The sequence below is a fragment of the Betta splendens genome, chromosome 6, assembly GCF_900634795.4.
Source record: "Betta splendens chromosome 6, fBetSpl5.4, whole genome shotgun sequence".
In the NCBI taxonomy this organism is placed as follows: domain Eukaryota; kingdom Metazoa; phylum Chordata; class Actinopteri; order Anabantiformes; family Osphronemidae; genus Betta; species Betta splendens.
Window position 1 is genome coordinate 19,590,991 of NC_040886.2, and position 23,519 is coordinate 19,614,509.

General features: G+C 46.9%; 1 protein-coding gene across 3 annotated transcripts; it reads left to right on the forward strand.

Annotated features, from left to right (window-relative positions):
- Window positions 1–1,819: 1,819 nt before the first annotated feature.
- On the forward strand, window positions 1,820–17,674 carry nup160 (nucleoporin 160). Of its 3 annotated transcripts, none has more exons than XM_029154330.2 (34): window positions 1,820–1,971; window positions 2,999–3,104; window positions 6,753–6,963; window positions 7,075–7,291; window positions 8,417–8,607; window positions 8,981–9,217; window positions 9,823–9,920; window positions 10,421–10,505; window positions 10,914–10,982; window positions 11,133–11,216; window positions 11,307–11,477; window positions 11,708–11,807; window positions 11,968–12,133; window positions 12,338–12,477; window positions 12,563–12,723; window positions 12,911–13,047; window positions 13,285–13,355; window positions 13,482–13,632; window positions 13,725–13,794; window positions 13,990–14,088; window positions 14,166–14,285; window positions 14,356–14,451; window positions 14,538–14,632; window positions 14,716–14,812; window positions 14,890–14,995; window positions 15,223–15,383; window positions 15,468–15,528; window positions 15,677–15,787; window positions 15,870–15,993; window positions 16,429–16,530; window positions 16,598–16,739; window positions 16,814–16,939; window positions 17,040–17,135; window positions 17,460–17,674. In XM_029154330.2, exons 1-34 carry the CDS (start codon window positions 1,854–1,856, stop codon window positions 17,541–17,543), a joined length of 4,203 nt encoding a protein of 1,400 aa, XP_029010163.1. In that variant the 5' UTR covers window positions 1,820–1,853; the 3' UTR covers window positions 17,544–17,674. The 3 variants fall into 3 exon arrangements, with proteins under 3 accessions (XP_029010163.1, XP_029010165.1, XP_029010164.1); XM_029154332.2 differs by having other exon boundaries at window positions 16,429–16,524; XM_029154331.2 differs by having other exon boundaries at window positions 12,341–12,477.
- Window positions 17,675–23,519: the final 5,845 nt, after the last annotated feature.

Here is a 23,519-nt window from a genome sequence, read left to right on the forward strand (position 1 = left end):
TCTTCTGTATATATGTCTATATGTCTCTGTGCTGTTGCAACGTGGTAATTTCCCCATCGCGGGACAATAAAGGTATTCTATCTATCTATCTACCTTGCAAAGAACATCTTAAGTGCATGTTCTTATGATAGTAAAGCAGCAGTCCTTTTTTTCACAAAACATTTGTAGTCAGAACTGCCCATATGTTTGTTAACCAATGTTTATTTACCAAGTTTAAATCTGCCAACTCACAAAATCTTCAACATCTTCAAGGCTGAACTTTATAGAACATGTAAAATGTAATATTATCTATCAGCATAGAAACATATAAAACAATGGCTTAATTATTTGAAAACAAGTTGCTAAAAGAGCTACGGACTGTTTTCCTCAGATAAGGATGACAGATGAATCAGAAACAACAGTGCATGGAACACTGTGGGTTCACCTCTTGTAATGCAGTCCTATGACCTATATGAGGCTGAGAGACAGTCATCATTGACACAAATGTCCTCTTTTGGCCAAAATCCCTTCCACACCCCAGAAGAACAACAGCATACAGAGCTACGATTTGGGACTGCATTACAAGAGGTGAAGCCACAGTGTTCCAGGATGCACTGTTGTTTCTGATTCATCTGTCATCTGTACGTAAGATGTTTAATGCAAGGTATGATGACTACTAAACCAATACCGAAGGTAGGTGGTGGAAAATAAAAAGATCCTGTGCAGGCACTCATCTGCTCTGTACATACAGTAACACCTTGATGTTGCGTGACAGATCATCTGATCACACACACTTTACCACAGAATCTGCCTCACAAAGATGATGCGATGCACATTAGGGCAGTCATGGCCTACAATGAGTTCAGTTATTGTGAGGCAGGTTGAGTGGCTGTTATTCTCCCGCAGGTAAAGCAGGCTCTGAGACAGGAAGTCCAATGATGGAGCATGTCTAAACAGCCACAATAAACTGTAATAAATCACTGTTTAGAATACTTGCAAAGATCGGCACAACATTAGAGCGTCTTCCTGGGCATAAGAGCATCAACCGGCCAAGCAAGAGGACGCGATTTCACTCTCACTATCAACTAATAAAATCACCGGAACACCCCAGATGCGCTAAATTCTTTCTCATCAGGTGTCGACAAGGTCGTGATGTCGCTGCAGTCTAATGAAGCAGGATGCGCAGAAAACTTTGTTGGCAGGTGATTCTGTAAGTGACCCGACGGTGGCGAGCTGACTGACCTGTCATTCCTTTAGCAAACGCAATGTGTCGTAACGTAATCGACAGTTGTCAGAACTGAGACGGGTTAAATAAATAATTGTTACGTTGATTAATGTTAACAATGTGGGTCTCATTGTGTCAAAAAACGACCGCAATCCTTCAAGAGTTACAAATATTTGCCGATGTTGCGCTTCAAATGCTCTTGGGCGTTTTATTGTGAAAGTCCGGTGACTGGCTCCGCCCCCGGTTTCCCTTTTTCTTATTTCGTTTTGAAAGTGGAGAAAAGTAGAATGAGTAAATCAGTATATCGCAAATGTGTTTTACCGACTTACGGAAACCAAACACCGCATAAAAAGACGTTATTCAATTTTCATTTTACACATGAATAATGAATTGCACTTCATGCACGGACCCAAGTCAATGGGCAATTTTGCCTAGGCAAAATTGAATTACGGATATCCAAAACTCGAATTGTGCCTAGTCAAAATGTAGTTGCGGATATCTTAAATTATAGTTTTGACTATGTGGAATACATTCCGGATATCTATAATATGAATTTTATCTAAAAAATGTTAAAACGGCTTGCCATAGCAGTGCGTCCTTTTTACGCTGTGTCTTTAAAAGTTTCAAGTCATAGCGCGGGACGGATCCTATGACGTTGAAGTGGGAGAAGATGGCGGCGGCGGCGGCTTTGGAGCGCAGCTTCATAGAGATCTGTGGATTTGAAAGGGAAACTCCGCACAGGTTTAAAGAAGTCACCGTAAACCTCGGTATACCTCCACACTGTGTCCGTACGCGCTTCGTTGATACGCGTTTGTCGGCACGCGAGTGTTGGAACATGCCAACCAAAGCTAGCATGGCTAACACGCTGCTTGCTGCTAGAGTCAGACGGGCCTTTGGAGTTCGTGTCGTTTGACGAGGACAAAATATCTTTATAATTCTTAAAACGCAATGGCCGCTCGCCTAACCCGTTAAATGTACAGCCGCTGCCCTAACCACGTCTGTTTGCCAACGCTCAGCTCGTCAGTCGGTAACCGGGAGTTTTCAGTCACGTGTCGAGTCGTGGCTGAAACGGTTCCAGGCTCCTTTAATCATTTAATACTTTTTTTAAAAGAAGTTAGGGTGGAAACTACACCAGCCGTGGTTTAAAGTGGCTGCACAGCTTGTAGCATAAAATTATGTAAAGTAGCATATTAGATAAAGTCAAGACTTGAGATCTATGAACAATTGTGCTTTTGTCAACAAGCATCTGTTGCTAATAATATGATACAATAATTATATGTCATTCTTATAATGAAACAATGATTGTCTTAGTGTTTGTACTAGTTGATAACATGACTAGTTGTGTGTATACTTTTGTTAGGCTACATTTGGTTGCTATATAGTGAAAGTAGTTAACAAATTCAGATTAAGACTAAACAATTATTTGACTAGGTGACCCTCAGCGCTGATGTGAGACCCAGTCTCACCGGAATAACAGCAGGCTGATGTTATGTGTAACTCAGAAACATGAATTAAAGCAAAACAGCCTGATGAGTTTCACTTTTTTCTTCATCAAAATGTTAAAATATTAGTTATTGCATCATAAAGATATCAGTATGGTCTAACTGGATTGGAATATGTCTTTTTCAGTTATGTAGAATGTTTTACATTATTTCTATTCAAAGTGCCTCTCACACAAATTCATGTCACAGGCAAACTTCACTCTCTCCTCTTGGTTGCTCTATTCAGAGGAAGAAGCCATTGTTTTCACATTTTTATTAAAGTGAACTGAATCCCTTTGTGTCCATGTTGTAGGTCTGACTGTTGTTGCTGGTGGGAAGTTTCCAGACAGTGCAGGCGCGTTTCATTATGAGGAGAGCGGGAAGCTGCTGTCCATTACCAGTAACAGATTTGTCCACTGGTAAGTCACCTCCATTACATTGGTCTTACTCTTCTTGGTTTCTATATTGTTTTTACAGGGTTGTGTGTTGTGTTGCCCCAGTGCTTTGTTCCAAGCATCTATCGGATGTCGAGGATCTCTCAGTCCAGAGTTCTAGTTAAAGTAAATGTCATTGTCCCTAACAGCTTTGATTTAAAAAGTCCTGGCCTGTATGATTTATGTGGAAGAGTGCTGGTCATGGGGAGACTGTGTTGCTGTTGGTGCTGTAGAGGCAGTGAGCAGTGTGGTTCAGGATAGTAGTTGTGTCTTGTGAATCCTCTGGTAACATTTTATCATTATATAAATATTTCGGTTTAGGCTGACAGGTTCTGAAAATGTTTTATATTGTTCAGTTAAATTTATAACGCTTCAGCAACTGACATTTGTAAAGTTTAACAACTTGCCAAATACCAAAACGCAACCTGTGTAGAGATCTATAGAATCTTACCAAAATACTGGAACCAGGAAGAGGAACAACTACAGATGGAAGAACAATCATATGCCACACAGCAGTTTATGTAAGTGGATTGGAGCATGTAAGGGTAACTCTCATATCTGCATCTAGAGCAGCTTCTCTGAGAAGTTTCAGAGAGACCTAAGTATATTCATCAGCTTCACCACAAAGGATACATTAAAATAAGATATATGACTTTATTGATCCCACAATTCCTGTGTTTTAGGAGCAGTATAACGGTACAGAGACAGTCAGATGAAAATGGAAAACAATAGTAACAGTAATAACTGTGCAACTGTGCACCATTATTAATAGTACGAAGGAAAGAAAAACAACTACAATTTGTCACTGGTAAACATACTTCTAGTAGTAGTAGCAGTGTAAAGAATTGTATATAACGTTGAACAAAAACAAGATAGATACAAAAACAGTAAATCACCAAATCACAACAAGGCACTTTACAAGGTAAGGTTTAAGACCTTACCTTGTAAAGTATGTGTACTATAAAGTCTAATACCAACTAAACCCAACAAATCCCACATACAGCAGGCAGGCAGGCAGGCAGGCAGGCAGGCAGGCAGGCAGGCAGGCAGGCAGGCAGGCAGGCAGGCAGGCAGGCAGGCAGGCAGGCAGGCAGGCAGGCAGGCAGGCAGGCAGGCAGGCAGGCAGGCAGGCAGGCAGGCAGGCAGGCAGGCAGGCAGGCAGGCAGGCAGGCAGGCAGGCAGGCAGGCAGGCAGGAGGCAGGCAGGGCAGGCAGGCAGGCAGGCAGGCAGGCAGGCAGGCAGGCAGGCAGAGGCAGGCAGGCAGGCAGGCAGGCAGGCAGGCAGGCAGGCAGGCAGGCAGGCAGGCAGGCAGGCAGGCAGGCAGGCAGGCAGGCAGGCAGGCAGGCAGGCAGGCAGGCAGGCAGGCAGGCAGGCAGGCAGGCAGGCAGGCAGGCAGGCAGGCAGGCAGGCAGGCAGGCAGGCAGGCAGGCAGGCAGGCAGGCAGGCAGGCAGGCAGGCAGGCAGGCAGGCAGGCAGGCAGGCAGGCAGGCAGGCAGGCAGGCAGGCAGGCAGGCAGGCAGGCAGGCAGGCAGGCAGGCAGGCAGGCAGGCAGGCAGGCAGGCAGGCAGGCAGGCAGGCAGGCAGGCAGGCAGGCAGGCAGGCAGGCAGGCAGGCAGGCAGGCAGGCAGGCAGGCAGGCAGGCAGGCAGGCAGGCAGGCAGGCAGGCAGGCAGGCAGGCAGGCAGGCAGGCAGGCAGGCAGGCAGGCAGGCAGGCAGGCAGGCAGGCAGGCAGGCAGGCAGGCAGGCAGGCAGGCAGGCAGGCAGGCAGGCAGGCAGGCAGGCAGGCAGGCAGGCAGGCAGGCAGGCAGGCAGGCAGGCAGGCAAGCAGGCAGGCAGGCAGGCAGGCAGGCAGGCAGGCAGGCAGGCAGGCAGGCAGGCAGGCAGGCAGGCAGGCAGGCAGGCAGGCAGGCAGGCAGGCAGGGCAGGCAGGCAGGCAGGCAGGCAGGCAGGCAGGCAGGCAGGCAGGCAGGCAGGCAGGCAGGCAGGCAGGCAGGCAGGCAGGCAGGCAGGCAGGCAGGCAGGCAGGCAGGCAGGCAGGCAGGCAGGCAGGCAGGCAGGCAGGCAGGCAGGCAGGCAGGCAGGCAGGCAGGCAGGCAGGCAGGCAGGCAGGCAGGCAGGCAGGCAGGCAGGCAGGCAGGCAGGCAGGCAGGCAGGCAGGCAGGCAGGCAGGCAGGCAGGCAGGCAGGCAGGCAGGCAGGCAGGCAGGCAGGCAGGCAGGCAGGCAGGCAGGGAGGCAGGCAGGCAGGCAGGCAGGCAGGCAGGCAGGCAGGCAGGCAGGCAGGCAGGCAGGCAGGCAGGCAGGCAGGCAGGCAGGCAGGCAGGCAGGCAGGCAGGCAGGCAGGCAGGCAGGCAGGCAGGCAGGCAGGCAGGCAGGCAGGCAGGCAGGCAGGCAGGCAGGCAGGCAGGCAGGCAGGAGGCAGGCAGGCAGGCAGGCAGGCAGGCAGGCAGGCAGGCAGGCAGGCAGGCAGGCAGGCAGGCAGGCAGGCAGGCAGGCAGGCAGGCAGGCAGGCAGGCAGGCAGGCAGGCAGGCAGGCAGGCAGGCAGGCAGGCAGGCAGGCAGGCAGGCAGGCAGGCAGGCAGGCAGGCAGGCAGGCAGGCAGGCAGGCAGGCAGGCAGGCAGGCAGGCAGGCAGGCAGGCAGGCAGGCAGGCAGGCAGGCAGGCAGGCAGGCAGGCAGGCAGGCAGGCAGGCAGGCAGGCAGGCATCTGCTATAATCAGCGAGGGGACATGTGGCTTGAATCTTCTCATCCTCTCTCTGCGCAGCACCTTTCTTCTGTCTTTTTTCTCTTCACAAACTTTTTTGCCTCCTCTGCATCACCTCGTTTTCTTCAGGGAAGCTTGACGTTTATGGCGGAGTAAAGTATTTTGTGGCCAATTTTAGTGAGATCAGTTGATCCTGGGTGTACACAAAGTACTTGAAGCTGCTCACTCTCTCCACTTCAACCTCACCAACCAGTTGCACATGAGGTATCCTCATGTTCACTATCATCTCTTTCGTCTTATCTTTGTTGAGGTTGTTGTCCTCACACCATGTCACCAGACTGGCCACCTCCCTCCTATAGGCTGCTTAATCTCCCCCAGATACTGACTATTACTGCAGTGTCATTGGTAAACTTCAGGAGGCTGTTGTCTTTGTAGGATGGGACAGTCACGTGTGAACAGTGTGTTGAGGACACACCCCTGTGGGGTGCCAGTGTTCATTATGGTGGTGTCTGACAATTTGTTTCCAATCCTTACAGACTGAGGCCTGCCTGTCAGGAAATCCAGTAGTCAATTACAGAGTGTAGGGGATAGTTCAAGTGCAATTTGTGAGTGAGTTGGTGGGGTATTACCATGTTAAAAGCAGAGCTATAGTTAATAAAGAGCATCCTGATGTAGGCGTACTGCAAAGGGTACAGCTTGACTCCAGTTTCTCGTCTCTTTCTAACACATCTAACACATTCTGATGGTTTTAATGTAATGCATCTGGATTAGAGTTGTAAAGTGTTGCCGGTTACTTCTAGCTTGATCGGAATATACCCTAGATCCTTCAGAACCTGCAGCAGACACAGTGTATATATAATAATATGGTACATAAATATACATTTGTCAAGGTGAACTAGTTTACATGTTAAATTATGGGGACTTGTTTCAGGTCCACGTCAGGAGACATAGTTCAGCTAGTGGAACAGTCTCTGGACACCAACTTGCTCAACAACGCCGTCAAACTCCGGTTCACCCACTGTACTGTGCTGCCTGGGGGGGTACACATACAGGAGACCCTCAACAATGTGGTCATCCTCATCTCCACCAATCAGAGCATCCATAGACTGGTGCTGCCTCACCCTTCTCGCATGTACCGCAGCGTGAGTAGAACCTTCATTAAAGCATTGCTCACAGATGATGGCAGATGTATGAGAATTTAGAGTATGTAGACACTGTAACCATACCTCGAATGGGTCTGATCTGTCATTCAGGAATTAGTGACAGAGCTGCAAATGCAGTCCATCTTTACTGATGTGGGGAAGCTGAGTCTACAGGACTCCCCTTATGGTGCCATCATCCCTGTTGGGCCCATAGGGAGTCCCAGCACTGCAACGTCCTGGCTCAGTCGTGAGGGAGAAGCCCACTATGCTCTGGCCTCCCCAGCAGGAGGGATCATGGTGGTGACTCTGCCCCCTCATGATACACAAGGTAAGGATGAGGTTTTTAGGGCTGCAACTAATGATTATTTTGATAATCGATTAATCTGCGATTATTTTAATATCCAAAATGTAAATAAACAAAGCAAGCATAAAGTTTTGTTCCAATGTGAAGATTTGCAGCAGTTACATTAACCTGACTGTGCGAGAACATGTAAACTCCACACAGACTCCTGGGCTCCATCTGCATCTGAGGCAACCGTGACAACCACTAAAAAACATGTTGTCATATTTTAATGCTGCTGTTACATTTAGTGTCTGCATCGTTTAAGTTGTGCTGTTCTGTGATGGCACCGTTCATCACTATGCAGCGAACGAGATGATTGTGCATCTTAATCTGTTCTGCTGCCATCGTCAACAGTCTTCACGTGATGGATTAACAACATTGTTTCATTCTTACGTTCTCCTGTGTCGCTGTGACCACCAGCTGAACTTTGTATGACTAGCGGGTAATTGACAAAATTAGGGTGCAGCCTTTCTGCTGCGGCCGCTTGGTTTGTTTTTTCTGGCATTTTGTCAGTGGCTGTGTTATTTTGCTCTCGCGCTGCGCCATAAAATGAGCAGCCCAACTAATCGATAACAGCAAATCATTATCGACTTAATAGATTATTATTGATTCGTCGATTCATTGTAGCAACCCTATTTAAGCGTTAGCTGTTATCTGTTGCAGCAGTGAATGAAGCATTACATACTCTAAAGGTCTCCTTTTCCTCTGAACACTTTATGTGCTGAGTGTTTTAAGTATTTGGACAGTTGGATGCTGAGCTTTTCCATCATCCGGGCAGAGTCTCTCTTTATAGTTGGCAGATAAAAAGGTTACTGTAGTAATCTAGGCTTAAATTCTACAAAATAGTATAATTAGTTGTGGTTTGAAAATTACATTGAAGGAATGAATGAACTAAAGGGAACATATAAAAGAACTGTAGTCAGACCCAGAACAGCCTCTAGCTGATCTGCGGAGGTCCTGGTGACGGTCATTAAGGGACCTCACTACAGTTCAGAGGGTTAATTAGACAAGGTTAAATAGCTGCACCAGGAAAACATCCTTTATTTTTGTTAAATAACTTTCAATTTAAGTAACTGCTGCTAAAGACGTTGCATGTTGACTTATTTCCAGGCAGCATGTCTGTGCTGGAGCTGAAGAGAAGCTCTATGATGCAGAGACTCTCAGGCTGGATGCCCTCATCCATCAGGGGGGAGCACGGTCCGGCTGACCTGGCCCTCAGTCTGGCTGTTCGAGAACTAGAGGAAGATTCCTTCATCTTCGCCCTGTGTCAGGATCACAAACTGCGCATGTGGTCCTTCAGGGTCAGTGTGTGTGTGTGTGTGTGTGTGTGTGTGTGTGTGTGTGTGTGTGTGTGTGTGTGTGTGTGTGTGTGTGTGTGTGTGTGTGTGTGTGTGTGTGTGTGTGTAAAAAATGGAAATTATTATGTTGCTTGTTTTCACTTGCACTTCCAAATCTCCGATTTATGGAATTGAATTCAAACATTTGTCTTTGTTTGTTAAAGTTGTACATCAATATTTTCCTACCCACCAATGACATCAGGGGAACGCAGGAAGGAAATCCTTGACCATTTATGGCTAATACATTTGCTGAAGTTATCTGCTGGTGTACGTGGTAGTACCGTACCTCTATCAGTAGTCAGAATTTAATAAAGCTGCTGTTTATCACTCTGCACAGGAGCAAGCCTGTCGGCTAGAGGCCGACATGCTGGATTACATGCCAGCCTGTAAAGGTGTAAAGCGTCTGTCGGGCCAGGGCCACCGCCTGAGGCTGGCCTTCTCCTCCATAACCGGCCTGTGTCTGTGTGTTTACCTGGCTGTACCTGCCAGAGGACAGTTCATCGTTCTTCAGGTGGTCCCCACCAATAACAATCGCTACAGCTTCGAGCACATCTCTTCCCTTTTCACCACTCAGGTAAAGCGCAGGTGTTCCTTGCTCAACAGGTGTCATTTTATAAACCAACTATAATCCGTTGAGATAAGAGTGTGGAGTGGTATGACAACTCCAACCTGTTACTGAACACTGAACCAAGGAGTTGGACCTTCACCCCCAAACAAAATGATCTGGTGAAGTTTAAAGAAACCTGCTGAAGTTCTCATACACTGAGGGTATTCTTAAGAGGTGTCACCCGCGTCAGTACCTCCCCACATCTGAGGGCCTCCCCTCTGGACGGCAGCTTTGCTGCTCCTACTGCAAGACTCAAAGGAGGAGATATTTTCCTTTTTTTAAAAGTTATTATTTTTTTCTATTATTGATTATAAATTAATATTGCAAACTTAAGATTTTATGTGGTTGTTGTACAACTGACATGCTGCCTGAACAAGTGTCCTGCCTCAATTGCCCCTTGGGGAAAAATAACGAAATTAAATTTGAAATGAAAAGACTTGTGGCCTCACATCACCAGGAAATTGTCCATAGTACATTTTACAGTTGTGTGTACGTCTATTCTCCTGATCAGTTATCTTAAACAGAGTTGATGTTGTACACTGACTGACACTGAAAGTAACCTCTGTCAACAGGAGACACTTTTGGACTTTGCTCTCACCTCCTCAGATGTCTGGGGACTGTGGGTAGATGACTTCAACAACACTGTTGTCAAATACATCAGTTTTGAGCAGTAAGTAAGATCAGCAGCGTTATATTAATTACAGCTGAATAAATTAACTTGAATTATGTGACTCTGTCTCCTTATCACTGTTAAAGGAAAACCAAAATGATCTCGGGTAGTATTGAAGAATTAAGGGACACTCAAATTATCATTTAAAGCTGTAGTAAAGTTGTAAAGTTGCCAAAAAGGCCTTTGCAGAGGAATAAATGATCATTTCTCTGCATAGAAAATTTGGAGTGCCCCATAATTCTTAAATATGACCAGAGATTGTTTTGGTCAACTCCCAATGAAAATCTGTGAAGTTTTCTTTTTAATGTGATATTTCACTAAAACCTTTACTCAACAGTAAATGTGGTAGTATTCTAGTCTCCTAGTCTTTTCTAGGTTTGTTGAAGACCTGACAATGACCAGAGATTATAGATATTAAGATTTTAAATCATAACTTCAAATCACATTTAACATTAGTTCCACCTGTGGTTCAGCTGTTAAGTTAAATCTGTGTTTTACAGTAACACAGCAGGACAGTGGAACCAGGTGTTTGTTCAGCCTCCACCAGATGAAGAAGTCCACATCGGAGTGGACCAGGACCCCAGAGTAAGCATACACCCACACGCAGATCAGTACCAGGCTTCTGACTGACACTGTGGTGAAGCATACAATCTGGGTAAATAAGGATGCAATGATTGGTGCAAATGATCCGTATCTTCTTTCTGAGCATTTCTTTAAACAATTGTAGCCTCCACTATAAACACTTTAGTGATAATCGGCAGCAAATAAAAATCCACACATTAGCTTTGAAACACATTTTAGTCTATGATTTGTTGATCACCACGATTACAATAATGTTGCAATAATGAACCAAGTTTCTCTGCCTAACACATCTGACAGCAGATAACAACTGTGAATACCTGATATTTTACTGTGGAAGTTAAAACACAGGGTGATTGTTCAAAAAGGTCAGTTGACTTTCTTTCATGGCATTTATTGTGTTTGTGTGAACAGGAGACGTACCTGGAGGTTCTCTTCTCTCCTCTGCGATTCACTGCGTCAGCAATAGTTAAAGCTCTTCAGGTGAGAACACACCTGTGTTCTGATTTGTCTTTTGTGTTACATTCCACCCGTTAAACTCCTGTGGCGCTGTGGAGACCAAGGCTTCTGTTTCTTAAGCTGTCGGGGCCAAATGTTCCACTGGTTGAGGATTAGGTTTGTTCTGTGTTGCAGATCTATTGTCGGGGGTCAGAGAGAATCACTAATGTCTCCTGGGAAAGCCTTAAGAAGGAGGTGACTTTGGCTGTGGAGAGTGAGGTGAAGGCTTAATATTTATCCTGCAGGTTTTTGTGTTTGTCACCTTAAAGACTAGGTGAATAGTAAACTTGTCCTTTGAACTCCTTCCAGCTGCAGAGCAGCGTGACAGAGTTTGAGTTTTCTCAGGAGGAGTACCGTCAGTTGCAGGTGGAGTTCTGGTCCAAGTTCCATGCCTGTTGCCTGCAGTACCAGGAAGCTCTGTCCACTCCTGTGGGTCTAACAGTCAGCCCCCACACATCTATGGTGTGCCTGCTAAAGAAGGTGAGAACGGCTGCCAGATTACAATGTCTGTTGTATTTGCGGGTGCACAGGTGAGTAAGAGCACTCAAACGTCAAAGCCACTTACAAACATGATAGATGCATATCCAGATGTTCCCTGATTTCCCCACACCTGTTGCTTTCTATCAACACCAATAACATAACAAGAGCTAAGAAGATTATGTGACAACTCTATGGTCGGCTTTACTATGTGTGAGGTGGCTGTGTTTCAGGGTTTTATCTCGTTCCTCCTGCCGTGCTTTGCTGTGGATCATTTGTATCTTTCCTATGACGAGTATCTGTTTTCTGAGGAGGAGACGCCCATCACGGATGGTAACTTTACTTTGTGAACCTGCTGTGACGCTAATTAATACCTTACAGACATGCTTGAATTGTTTTTGGACATTTTCTATAGTATAGTTTTTATTGTGCGTACAATTTCTTACAGCGCTCTGTACATTTATTTTGTACATCTTGTGTATTGCACCTGCAGATGTGGAGGGGGGGCATGACATGCTGCAGATGGTTCAGTGCCTGCGTCTGGTGACTGATGCAGTTTCTGGAGAGATGGCATATGAGATGGAGAAGGCGTTGGAACACCTTGAGTCACCAGAGAGAGCTGCAGAACTGGTCCTGGAGAACTTGCTGTCCAACAACCAGTGGGTTATTTTGTTATTGTGCTCAGTGATTGTAAACACCTAGTGGACCTGACAATGTGCCAGACCTGCGTTCTGCTTTCTCACAAAGTCTGTAACCACAGCATGTTCCTCACGTAATTCCTCTCTTTAAACTGCTGGCGTTTGTTAACTCTGGATTATTGATACACTAAAGTATGTTATATTAATAATCTGTTTTGTGGTTAGCAGTGATAACGTGATTGACGACATCCAGAACAAGATGCAGGACATCAGGAACCCAATATCAGCTATGATGGTTCTGCTGAGGGAACTGGACCTGGAGACGGATGCTGAAGTTGGAGGAGGAACCATTGCTCCTGATGCAGGTGTTGTTACCACCACTGTTGAACTTTAAACCTTAGATTCCTGTAGAAGTTTCCTGCAAAAATCTCAGACGTGTGTGTTTTGTAGGTCAGAATCTAAACATGCGGATCAGTCTATCTCAGCTGTATGGCAGCAGCTCTGCTGTGTCTGTGATCTGTCAGACGGTTTGTCACATGGCCATGACCAGAGCCGTGTTCTGCAGAGACCTGCTCATCCTGCAGAAACTCTATATGCGATTTGGAGACAATGTAAGAACCCATAATGCCGTTGGCTCTCACATTCACAAAAAACACAGTGACGCCAGCCTCAAAGGTCTAAACCCAACTGGTTACAAAGACCTGAACATGTGCCTGTTTGTGTTTTGTTACCTGTTAATCAGGAGAATGAATCCTAATCTTTGCTACACAAACACAACTTGGAGTTTGTTCTTCTCAGGTATTTCTGGGTGGGGGTGGGCAGCTGTTGCAGTTACAACAGGATCTGATTCCTCGCTGCTCCCACCTCCTCTCCTCATACCACGTCCTGAAGCACTTCAGTCAGAGCCTGGCCTCCTCTGTCCCTGTGGATATCATGTAGGAACCATCACACAAACACGTGCATCTCCACAGCTCCCTCTGTACTTTATAATTTCCTCTCATCTCTTTCTCGCTTGTGTTTTGATGAAGAACCGTTATTTATAAATATTCAATGTCACACATTTATTAACAACTGAAGCTGTGTCTGCATCATCAGGTTTTAAAATTTAGTAACTCTACATTCTTACATGAATACTGTATCACACTAAACAATGTTTGACTTTTGACTTTCAGAGATGCTAACCTTCAGCACCTCACAGTGTTGGAATTGTCTGACAGCCCGGCATTCTCCACTATCAGATCAGGTCAGTAAATGGCTTCTGGTTGGTTTAATAGCTTCACACTGTTTACAGGGAGATTTGTCACATCTGATATGGTCTGTGCCCCACATTCAAACTGACAGAAGCGCTTTTGATGTTGTGTAACTACAGTGTTAAGTCCTCAGACGGTTGTAGAGATGTTCTACCAGACTGTTGCCAGGAAGATCATCATCTCTCAGATTTACTCTCAGCAGCAGAGCAGCACCCTGCTGCTCTGGCCTCACATGGTCTCTAATGTGGTCCACCTGCTCGCTCAGCTTCTGTATCCTCAGCCTCAATATGGAAATAATTCATCAGTCAGAGACTGGCTCGATGAACGTCTGCTTGTGGTGTTAAGTCTTAACTGTCTCCCAGTTGGCCCAGTAACCCTGGTTTCCAGTTCCCTGAGTGTCTGATGGCCAACTGTCAGCACATACAGCTGCAGGTGAGAGCGTATATACGTGTCTAGTTGCAACCATGTAATGATGATGGAATTTATTGAGGTGGTTTGTTTAATAGGACATGGTTGTGATACACTGCATTAATCAGCTGATCAAACTTTTTGATTTGGTTTCCACTGACTAAATTCTATGATATAAATGTGAAAATCAACTTCAGGCTCTGTTTCCTTTGTCTGCAGGAGTATGTGAGACTGATAAGTCCGTGGTGTCAGGTCAACATTGGCTCCTGTCACTTCATGTTGGCTCAGTGCTATCTGGCGTATGGCGAAGGCCAAAAGGTGAGTCACGGAGGCCTGACAATGAACCAGGCCCAAAGGTGGCATCCGGTCAAGTCCTCGTGTTGTTTCTCCACCAGGCTCTGCAGTGTTTCCAGAAGGCAGCGACCGAGGTGGAGAAGGAGGAGTTCCTGATGAGACTGACAGGAGCTGAAGAGGACGAAGCTGCTTCCACCCCTCGATTACAATACTACAACAAGGTACAGACACCTCAGCAATAAGAGCACAGTTCTTTTACAACACTGGGGTCTGATTGGGATCTGTGTTCAGGTCCTGCGTTTACTGGAGGACGTTGGTCTGCCTGAGTTGGTCATCCAGTTGGCTTCTCTGACCATAAACGAAGCAGTGAGTGACATCAGCAGTCTGGTGGGTGTGACTTGCATCACAATGACCTCATCACAGCACAAGTTAGATTTCCTGCAGAGACATGACATCACTGTGCTTGTGTGCAGGCAGCACTGTGGACTAGAATATTCAAACATCATCTGGATCTTGGACACAATACTGAAGCCTACGAAGCTTTGACACAGAACCCAGATAATAGCATGTATGTACACGCACGCAGATTGCTGCTTCTGTGGATGAAGGCACAAATGGGAGGGACTGGTTGATGGTTTGTCATCCTCACAGGAAGCTTGATTGTCTACGTCAGCTAGTGGTGGTCTTGTGTGAACGTTCTCAGCTCCAGGATTTAGTTCAGTTCCCATACGTCAATCTTCACGATGAGGTAATGCCTTCATCTCAATCACATCAGGGGGGACGTAAGTATGTCTCAGCCGGTGAATTTAACAAATTTGTCCTCAGGTTGTCGGTATCATCGAATCTCGGGCTAGAGGTTTGGACCTGCTGGCTCATAACTACTACGAGCTGCTCTACGCCTTCCACATCAACAGACACAACTACAGGAAAGGTACAAGAGCAAAGCTGCCCTGAACTTTACATCTCTCATCTAGACAGATCTGGTTTAATGTGTGTGTGTGTGTGTGTGTGTGTGTGTGTGTGTGTGTGTGTGTGTGTGTGTGTGTGTGTGTGTGTGTGTGTGTGTGTGTGTGTGTGTGTGTGTGTGTGTGTGTGTGTGTGTGTGTGTGTGTGTGTGTGTGTGTGTGTGTGTGTGTGTGTGTGTGTGTGTGTGTTCAGCTGGTACGGTGATGTTTGAGTTTGGAATGCGACTGGGTCGGGAGGTTCGCACTCAGCTTGGCCTTCAGAAACAGGTGAACTGTTACCTGGCTTCTCTCAACTGTCTTCGCCTAATTAGACCCGAGTTCGCCTGGATTGTGCAGCCAGTCTCTGGAGCTGTGGTAAGGAAACACATAGACACAGCCTATGTGTCATTTCACTGGATGTGAAATGACATTCACTGACATTTTGGTTGTTTTTTGCAGTATGAGCGTCCAGGAGCATCTCCAAAGAGAAACTCTGAAGGAGAGTTTTCTTATGAACCAGGTGAGTTGGACGAATCTTTATCAGCAACTTGGACAGGTGTGAGTGTGTGTGTCATTGTCTAATTTTCTAAACCCAGCAGGTTTATTTCTAGACAGAATCTGAATGGCCTCCCCTCACCTGTCCAGCTGTTTTGTTTTTCTCTGTTTAGGTAAACGTCAGGTTGACATCCTGGAACTCAGGGACCTGGAGAAGGAGTACGTCCTTTCCCGGAGCCGTCTCACCCTGGCTCAGCACCACCCACCGTCTGCCTCCATTGCAGGTACATCACTATTTTTAGGTCTTGCTCCTGCACTACCTTTATCAGCACTAATGTGACCACCTCTGTCTGTCTATCCCTGCAGGCAGTGCGACCGCTGAGGAGATGGTGTCCCTTCTGGTCCAGACCGGGCTCTATGACTCGGCTCTGTCTGTGTGTCAAACCTTCACTCTGAACCTGACGCCGGTCTTTGAGGGTCTGGCCTTCAAGTGAGTCCTGCTTCTTCTGAGGGCTCCCTCATCTGCAGTGTCATCAGTGTCCCACTTACAGGAACCATGTAAACAACTAAATGTGAATCAGGCCAGTTTAAACAAATAATAATAATTTAAACCCACAGGATTGTAGCAGCAGGTCTAGAAACCTGTGGGCTGTTGGTGTACAAACGGATTTTCATTGTGAGAAGGTGTCTGAAGAGAGAACATGTCAGAGCGAGCCGATCTGCAGCAGAAAGAAATTTATTTGATGCAACTGGATTGAGTTCTGCTTCTTTTGTGTTGTGCTTCTCCTTGACTCTCCGCTCCAATTTCTATCTGATTGTTGACTAACTGTGAAATGGTACCGACCATGTCCAATGTGTTAGAGCGAAGCTGCCTCGTACTGGTGTTGAGAACAGGAGCAGTGTAAGATTTGACTGGTTATTCCAGGTGCATCAAGCTTCAGTTTGGGGGGGAGGACACTCAGAACGAGGCCTGGACTTGGTTGGCTGTTAATCAGCTGTCGTCAGTCATCAACACCAAAGAGTCCAGGTTAGTTTCATCTTTGTGTTTTCAGTAAGCAGACATTTGGTGGATCATCTCTGGTTTCTGTCCACAGTGCCACAGACGAGGCGTGGCGGCTGCTGGCCTCCTACCTTGAGAGGTATCCGTCCTCTAATGGACAGCATCAACGCTGCGTCATCAGCAAGCTGCTGTCACACGGTGTCCCGCTTCCTGATTGGCTGATCAAGTTATACAAGGTATAAGACTGCTCTGTTTGTTGCCATGGCATTGCGGCTGGTGTCTGTTACAGGACGTGTGCAACGTGTTTCAGGCCGTGGACGCAGCATCGCTGCTCCGTCTCTACCTGCATTTTGACCTCTTGGAAGCTGCAGCTGAGCTGGTGCTGGAATATGTTGACGCTCTGCTGGGGAGGGGACACCAGTATTTTGGAATACAGGTAATACAATGAACACAGTGTGTGACCAGCTCAGATTAAAGATTCTCTTTCCTCTGGTTCTGGTTTGTCAATCTGCTTCCTTTTGATATTTTTGTTTCAGAGAGCTCTGTCTGCGACGTCTTCTTCTGTCTGGCTGCCGTACACCTCCATTGATCAGCTGCTGCAGGCGCTCAGTGAGACTCAGACCAACCTTAGCGTGAGTCCTTGTTGTGGTGACTTCACAGTAAAAGCCCAGTGGTTAACAAAGAATTTTTCATATTGATGATTGCCAAAGCACAGTGATGTTTAAGCATCAGTGTCGAACTAGAGCAGTCTTAAGGTATCATCAAAGGTTTATAGTACACTTACTGACAACACATCTGGGACAAACATCTATTGTATATTAGACAATGTGTGATGATGGCATGGTCCAGGTGTGTTCAGCCAATCAGAAGCTGTAATTGCAGAATCAGACCAGATGTTTCATGTTGCAGGGAATAGAACCTGCCACTGTGTTACTGAAACCTTCTGTTGTTTTTAGATTTACGTCAAGGTTCAAGACAAACTGGATGAATATCACAAACTAGTGGATCAGACGACGAGACTGAGGCTGGCGGCTCGATGAGAAACCAGTGGAAACAGAGTTCTCTTGCGTCTGGATTCTTTTTAAATGTGTAAATTATTAAGTGGCTGCTTATGGTTTTTTACTGGTCATTTTTCTGTAAGCCCTGAAGAATAAACTTTGTTTCAGTGAGAGCCTCTTTGTTTAGGTCTTCTCCTGGTGGGTTCCCCCTAGAGAATCCTCAGGTGATGTCTGAGCCTCTGCTCACCCTCTTCTGACCTCTCAGACGCTTAGTATAAGGAAAGAACTGAATAATGGTCATTCTCAGTCTTCAAGGTCAAGTGATGGTTACAGCTTGTGTCAGGTGATGAGGCAACGCACCATTCAACTGGCAAATGCTTGTTAACCACTGGTGGTGATTCCTACTCCCACACGAACAATGTTGGTCCAGAAATTAAGTTTCTTTTCTAGCGCCAGGAGACAGCAAATGGAGCTACTGTGTGAACCTCCATGTGTTCATGAGTTGTTTCTTCTGAACTAAAGCACAGAGATGTGTAAATGAACAGTCTTAACACCAGCAGTTTCTCTGCAGTTTTAAACAATCAACAAAGTAACTGTGACACACATCAATAAACACATTCATAGGATGTACATGGTTAACATGTTTAACTTTATAAGACAGAAATGGGGAATGTATCAACCCAATGGTGCCAGTTTCATACAGATGCAGGTCCGTTGTTACAGATGACTTTAAATTGCCTTGTGTGGCCATGTAACTGTTTGGACAGTTCTGGAGCTGTGTCACACACCAGCTGCTTGGTGCTGTGTAGGCTACGAGGGATCTGGGGGGTGTTCCAGAAAGCAGGCTCAAGTAACCATCTGCTAAACCCTGAACTCTCGGTTGATTAACCCCAAACCTGCTTACCTCGAGTAAGTCTGTCCCAAAACACCAGAGAAGAGTTTGGTGAATCTACCTCCTGTTGGTAACCCAGAGTTAACACACGTATGAAGACATTTTCCATCGATGACCGAATTTACGAGTTGCCATGGAAAATATCAAGTGAAAAGTGCAGCATATTTCACAGAGGCGGAGTTGGAGGTTTTAATGCTGGTGTATGAAGACTTTAAGATGTCTATAATTAAAAAAAGCAACACAGCTGCATCAAAAAGTTGGCTTGGCAAAAAAATAACTGCGCGAGTTTAATTATAGTTATGTTACCCTCTGATCTGTGTAATAGAAAATTAAGAATAACTTTCACACTTTTTTTTGCTATTAATTTCAAAAGACAAATAATGTTGGATAATAGTAATATTCTTGTTTAATAAGATGTAATCCTTCTGGAGCAAGAAGAACTCTGTCCCAAGTCAAAATCAAACACAAACATTCTACAAAAAGGTCAGGTTGATTACGCAATTACAGGATCTATGTATTGAACATCCATCCATACATCCATGTTCTACCGCTTGTTCCCATGCAGCTGGCTCTGTCCTGGGCGACCAGTGCTCGATGGCAGTCCTAGGGGCACTTCACACACTACCTTTCATGACAGGAATCACTTAGTGAAATGGAAGTTTACCACAGTAGTACTAATTCATGATTTTTTTTTATGGCTTTAAATCAACTAATATCTCTGGCTTTTACATTGTTGTAATACTCTGACTTTATCTCACATGGATCTTATGGTTTGTATTGTCTTGCAGTCATTGATGGACGGATTGTATTATTGGACCCTCCAGGCACAACACAGTCTGTGACATTAGTGATTTGCTGCCAGGTACCTTTAGTTACATTTACGTCTTCTGTCGTTTTATTGCCAGATAAAGTATACTTGCATATTTCCACTGTAGGATGAAGATGAAGAGACCACTTATGTGGCATGGTAGTTCAGCGGGTGGGGCATTGGCCAGGGAAACAAACGTCCCGGATTCGGACCATTAAAAAGGCTACACATGAAATCGAAATACTGTAGCATCACCTTAAGGTTAGGACTGAACATTATTTTTTTACAATTTGTGGGTGTGTAAAGCAATGCAAATAATATTTAATGTTATTTTTCAGGACATGAAGAAATGAGAGCCACAAATCATGTCTCTTAAGTCTTCTATCTCTGTGGTCTACTTGGTTCACTGCTGGATCCTCTTGGGTATCTTCAGCTCTCTCCTCTTATTGTGACAATGCTGTGAAGGATACAAGCCACTATAATGTCACATAGATCCATTGTAGTGTCCTGTAATGATTGAAATGTGCATAAAACAATACAGTAAAAACATAAACATACCCTGTTGAAACGTATGGCGTAGTGAACTCCCTGAAGATTCTGGAATCATATACTGACCCTGGCCATCTTGCTTAAAAATTTGTGATGAGATGGGTTGCATCACATATTACCTAGTTAGTGGAAACAGTAATGAGTTTAATGTTTTTTAAAACCAAAAGATTCGGGACAGGAAATAATAGCACAACGACACTGTGAAATGACTTCCTATTAATATAGTCTCCCTCATTGACGGAAGGAGCTTTAATAGTAATGTGGGTGCCATCGATGCACGAAATCACATTTGGAAACCCTGAAATAGAAGGTGTGCAGTACGTCCGAGGTGTACTTATTAAAATATGTCCATCCATCCATCCATCCATTTTCATCCGCTTATCCGGGGCCGGTTCGTGGGGGCAGCAGTCTGAGAGGAGAGTTCCAGACTTCCCTCTCCCTGGACACTTCGTCCAGCTCTTCCGGTGGGACCCCAAGACGTTCCCAGGCCAGCCGAGAGACTCCAGCGAGTCCTGGGTCTTCCTCGGGGCCTCCTACCAGTGGGACATGCCTGGAACACCTTCCCAGGGAGGCGTCCAGGAGGCATCCGTACCAGATGCCCGAGCCACCTCAACTGGCTCCTCTCGATGTGGAGGAGCTACTTCGAGCTCCTCCCGGGTGACAGAGCTCCTCACCTTATCTCTAAGGGAGCGCCCAGCCACCTGATGGAGGAAGCTCATTTCAGTCGCTTGTATCCGTGACCATGCCCTTTCGGTCATAACCCAAAGCACATGACCATAGGTGAGGGTAGGAACGTAGATTGACCGGTAAACTGAGAGCTTTGCCTTTTGGCTCAGCTCCCTCTTCACCACGACGGACCGATAAACCGACCGCATTACTGCAGCTGCCGCACCAATCCGTCTGTCAAACTCACGCTCCTTCCTTCCCTCACTCGTGAACAAGACCCCAAGATACTTAAACTCCTCCACTTGGGGCAGGAACTCTCCTCCAACCTGGAGAGAGCAAACCACCCTTTTCCGGTCGAGAACCATGGCCTCAGATTTGGAGGAACTGATTCTCATCCCAGCCGCTTCACACTCAGCTGCAAACTGCACCAGCGCACGCTGGAGGTCCTGGTCTGATGAAGCCAACAGGACAACATCATCTGCAAAAAGCAGAGATGCTATCCTGTGGTCCCCAAAGGAGACCCCCTCCGGCCCCTGGCTGCGCCTAGAAATTCTGTCCATAAAAATAATGAACAGAACCGGTGACAAAGGGCAGCCCTGCCGAGGTCCAACATGCACCGGGAACAGGTCTGACTTATTGCTGGCAATGCGAACCAAGCTCCTGCTCCGGTTGTACAGAGACCGAACAGCCCTTAGCAAAGAGCCCTGGACTCCATACTCCCGGCGCACCCCCCACAGGATGTCACGAGGGACGCGGTCAAATGCCTTCTCCAGGTCCACAAAGCACATGTCGACTGACTGGGCAAACTCCCACAAACCCTCAAGCACCCTGCTGAGGGTAAAAAGCTGGTCCAGCATTCCACGACCAGGCCGAAAACCACATTGTTCCTCCTGTATTCGAGGTTCGACTATCGGCCGAATTCTCCTCTCCAGTACCCTGGCATAGACTTTCCCAGGGAGGCTGAGAAGTGTGATCCCCCTATAGTTGGAACACACTCTCCTGCCCCCCTTTTTGTGAAGAGGGACAACCACCCCGGTTGTCCAGTCCAGAGGAACTGTCCCGCTCGTCCACGCGATGTTGCAGAGGCGTGTCAGCCAAGACAGCCCCACAACATCCAGAGACTTGAGGTAATCAGGACGGATCTCATCCACCCCCGCTGCTCTGCCACCGAGGAGCTTACTAACTACCTCAGTCACCTCAGCCTGGGTGATGGGCGAGTCCGACTCTGAGTCCCTTGCCTCTGCTTCCTCAGCAGTAGGCATGTCGAAGGGGTTGAGGAGATCCTCGAAGTACTCCTTCCACTGTCCAATAACATCCCCAGTTGAGGTCAACAGCCCCCCCCACCTCCACTGAAAACAGAGTTGGTAAAGAACTGCTTCCCCCTCCTGAGGCGCCGAACAGTTTGCCAGAATCCGAGCGATAGTCCTCCTCCATGGCCTCCCCGAACTCCTCCCAGGCCTGAGTTTTTGCCTCTGCAACGGCCCGGGCTGCAGCACGCTTGGCCTGCCGGTACCCATCAGCTGCCTCAGGAGTTCTACAGGTCAACCATACCTGGTAGGATTCCTTCTTCAGCTTGATGGCGTCCCTTACCTCTGGCGTCCACCACCGGGTTCGAGGACTACCACCACGACAGGCACCGGAGACCCTGCGTCCACAGCTCTGAACGGCCGTGTTGACGATGGAGACGGAGAACATGGTCCACTCGGACTCTATGTCTCCAACCTCCCTCGGAATCTGGTCGAAGCTCTCCCGGAGGTGTGAGTTAAAGGTCTGTCTGAAAGAGGGATCAGCCAGGCGTTGCCAACAGACCCTCACAATACCTTTGGGCCTGCCAAGTTGTTCCAGCCTCCTTCCCTGCCAGCGGATCCTACTCACCACCAGGTGGTGATCAGTTGACAGCTCAGCCCCTCTCTTCACCCGAGTGTCCAAAACATATGGCTGAAGGTCAGGTGAAACGATTACAAAGTCTATCATCGACCTCCGGCCTAGGGTGTCTTGGTGCCATGTGCACCCATGGACACCCTTATGTTCGATCATGTGTTTGTTATGGCCAAACTCAAAACTCCAACACATGGCGACTAAGCTGGGGAGCAATGAGCAAGCCCACACCAGCCCGCCGCCTCTCACCGCAGGAAACTCCAGGGTAGAAGAGGGTCCAGCTCATCTCAAGGAGTTGGGTTCCAGAGCCCAGGCTGTGTGTGGAGGTGAGCCCAACTATTTCTAGCCGGTACCGCCCGACCTCCTGCACAAGCTCAGGCTCTTTCCCCCCAGTGACGTGACATTCCATGTCCCAATAGCCAGATTGGTTATCCAAGGATTGGGTCGCCTAGGCTCCCGCCTTCGACTGCTGCCCAATCCACTTTGCACCGGCCCCCTACGGTTCCTCCTGCGGATGGTGGGTCCACTTGAGGACGGCCCCACGTCGCTCATTCGGGCTGTGCCCGGCCGGGCACCAAAAGCGTAACCTCACACTTCTATGTACAGCTGGAAGTTACCATATGTTAGAGCCTCTCAGCTGACCATTTTTAGAAACATTATTTCACAAGCTTCATTACAGATGTTGAGAGTCGAGTAATGAGGCCATTGAATTAAAGTTGATTTTTGAGGAGCAGTGATGTTTCAGAGGCTGTTGCTAAGTTCATCCAGGAGGAGGTGCTTGATGTTTTTAACCATCTCCACTGTATAAAGGGTTAGTTTCCATCTCTGGCCCATTATAATCACTTGGTTTACATTGCGTCCTGCTGGGTTTATAATGTCCAAACTACGGTTATTATTTCATAGGAAAAAGATTGAAAAAGTGTTAGAGCTTTAAAGGTAGTTACAGATATTCAACAGCAGTTACTTGGTGATTTTTACTGTCACAGGCTGCTGTTGTTATATCTTTATCACACGTATAAGTTATATACAAGTTCTTTTAATGATAGTTAAAGTTACTGATGCTATTTACAGCAGCTGTAGCGTTAACCTGACGCAGCCACAGGAATGCACAGCGTGTGATCGGTGTATAAATGTGTGTTCTTTGAAATGGTTGTGACCAGGGCACTGGCTCTGGGCCTAGGGTGCCAAATTGGCCAGGGCCGGCTCTGTTTGTGACATAATGTAG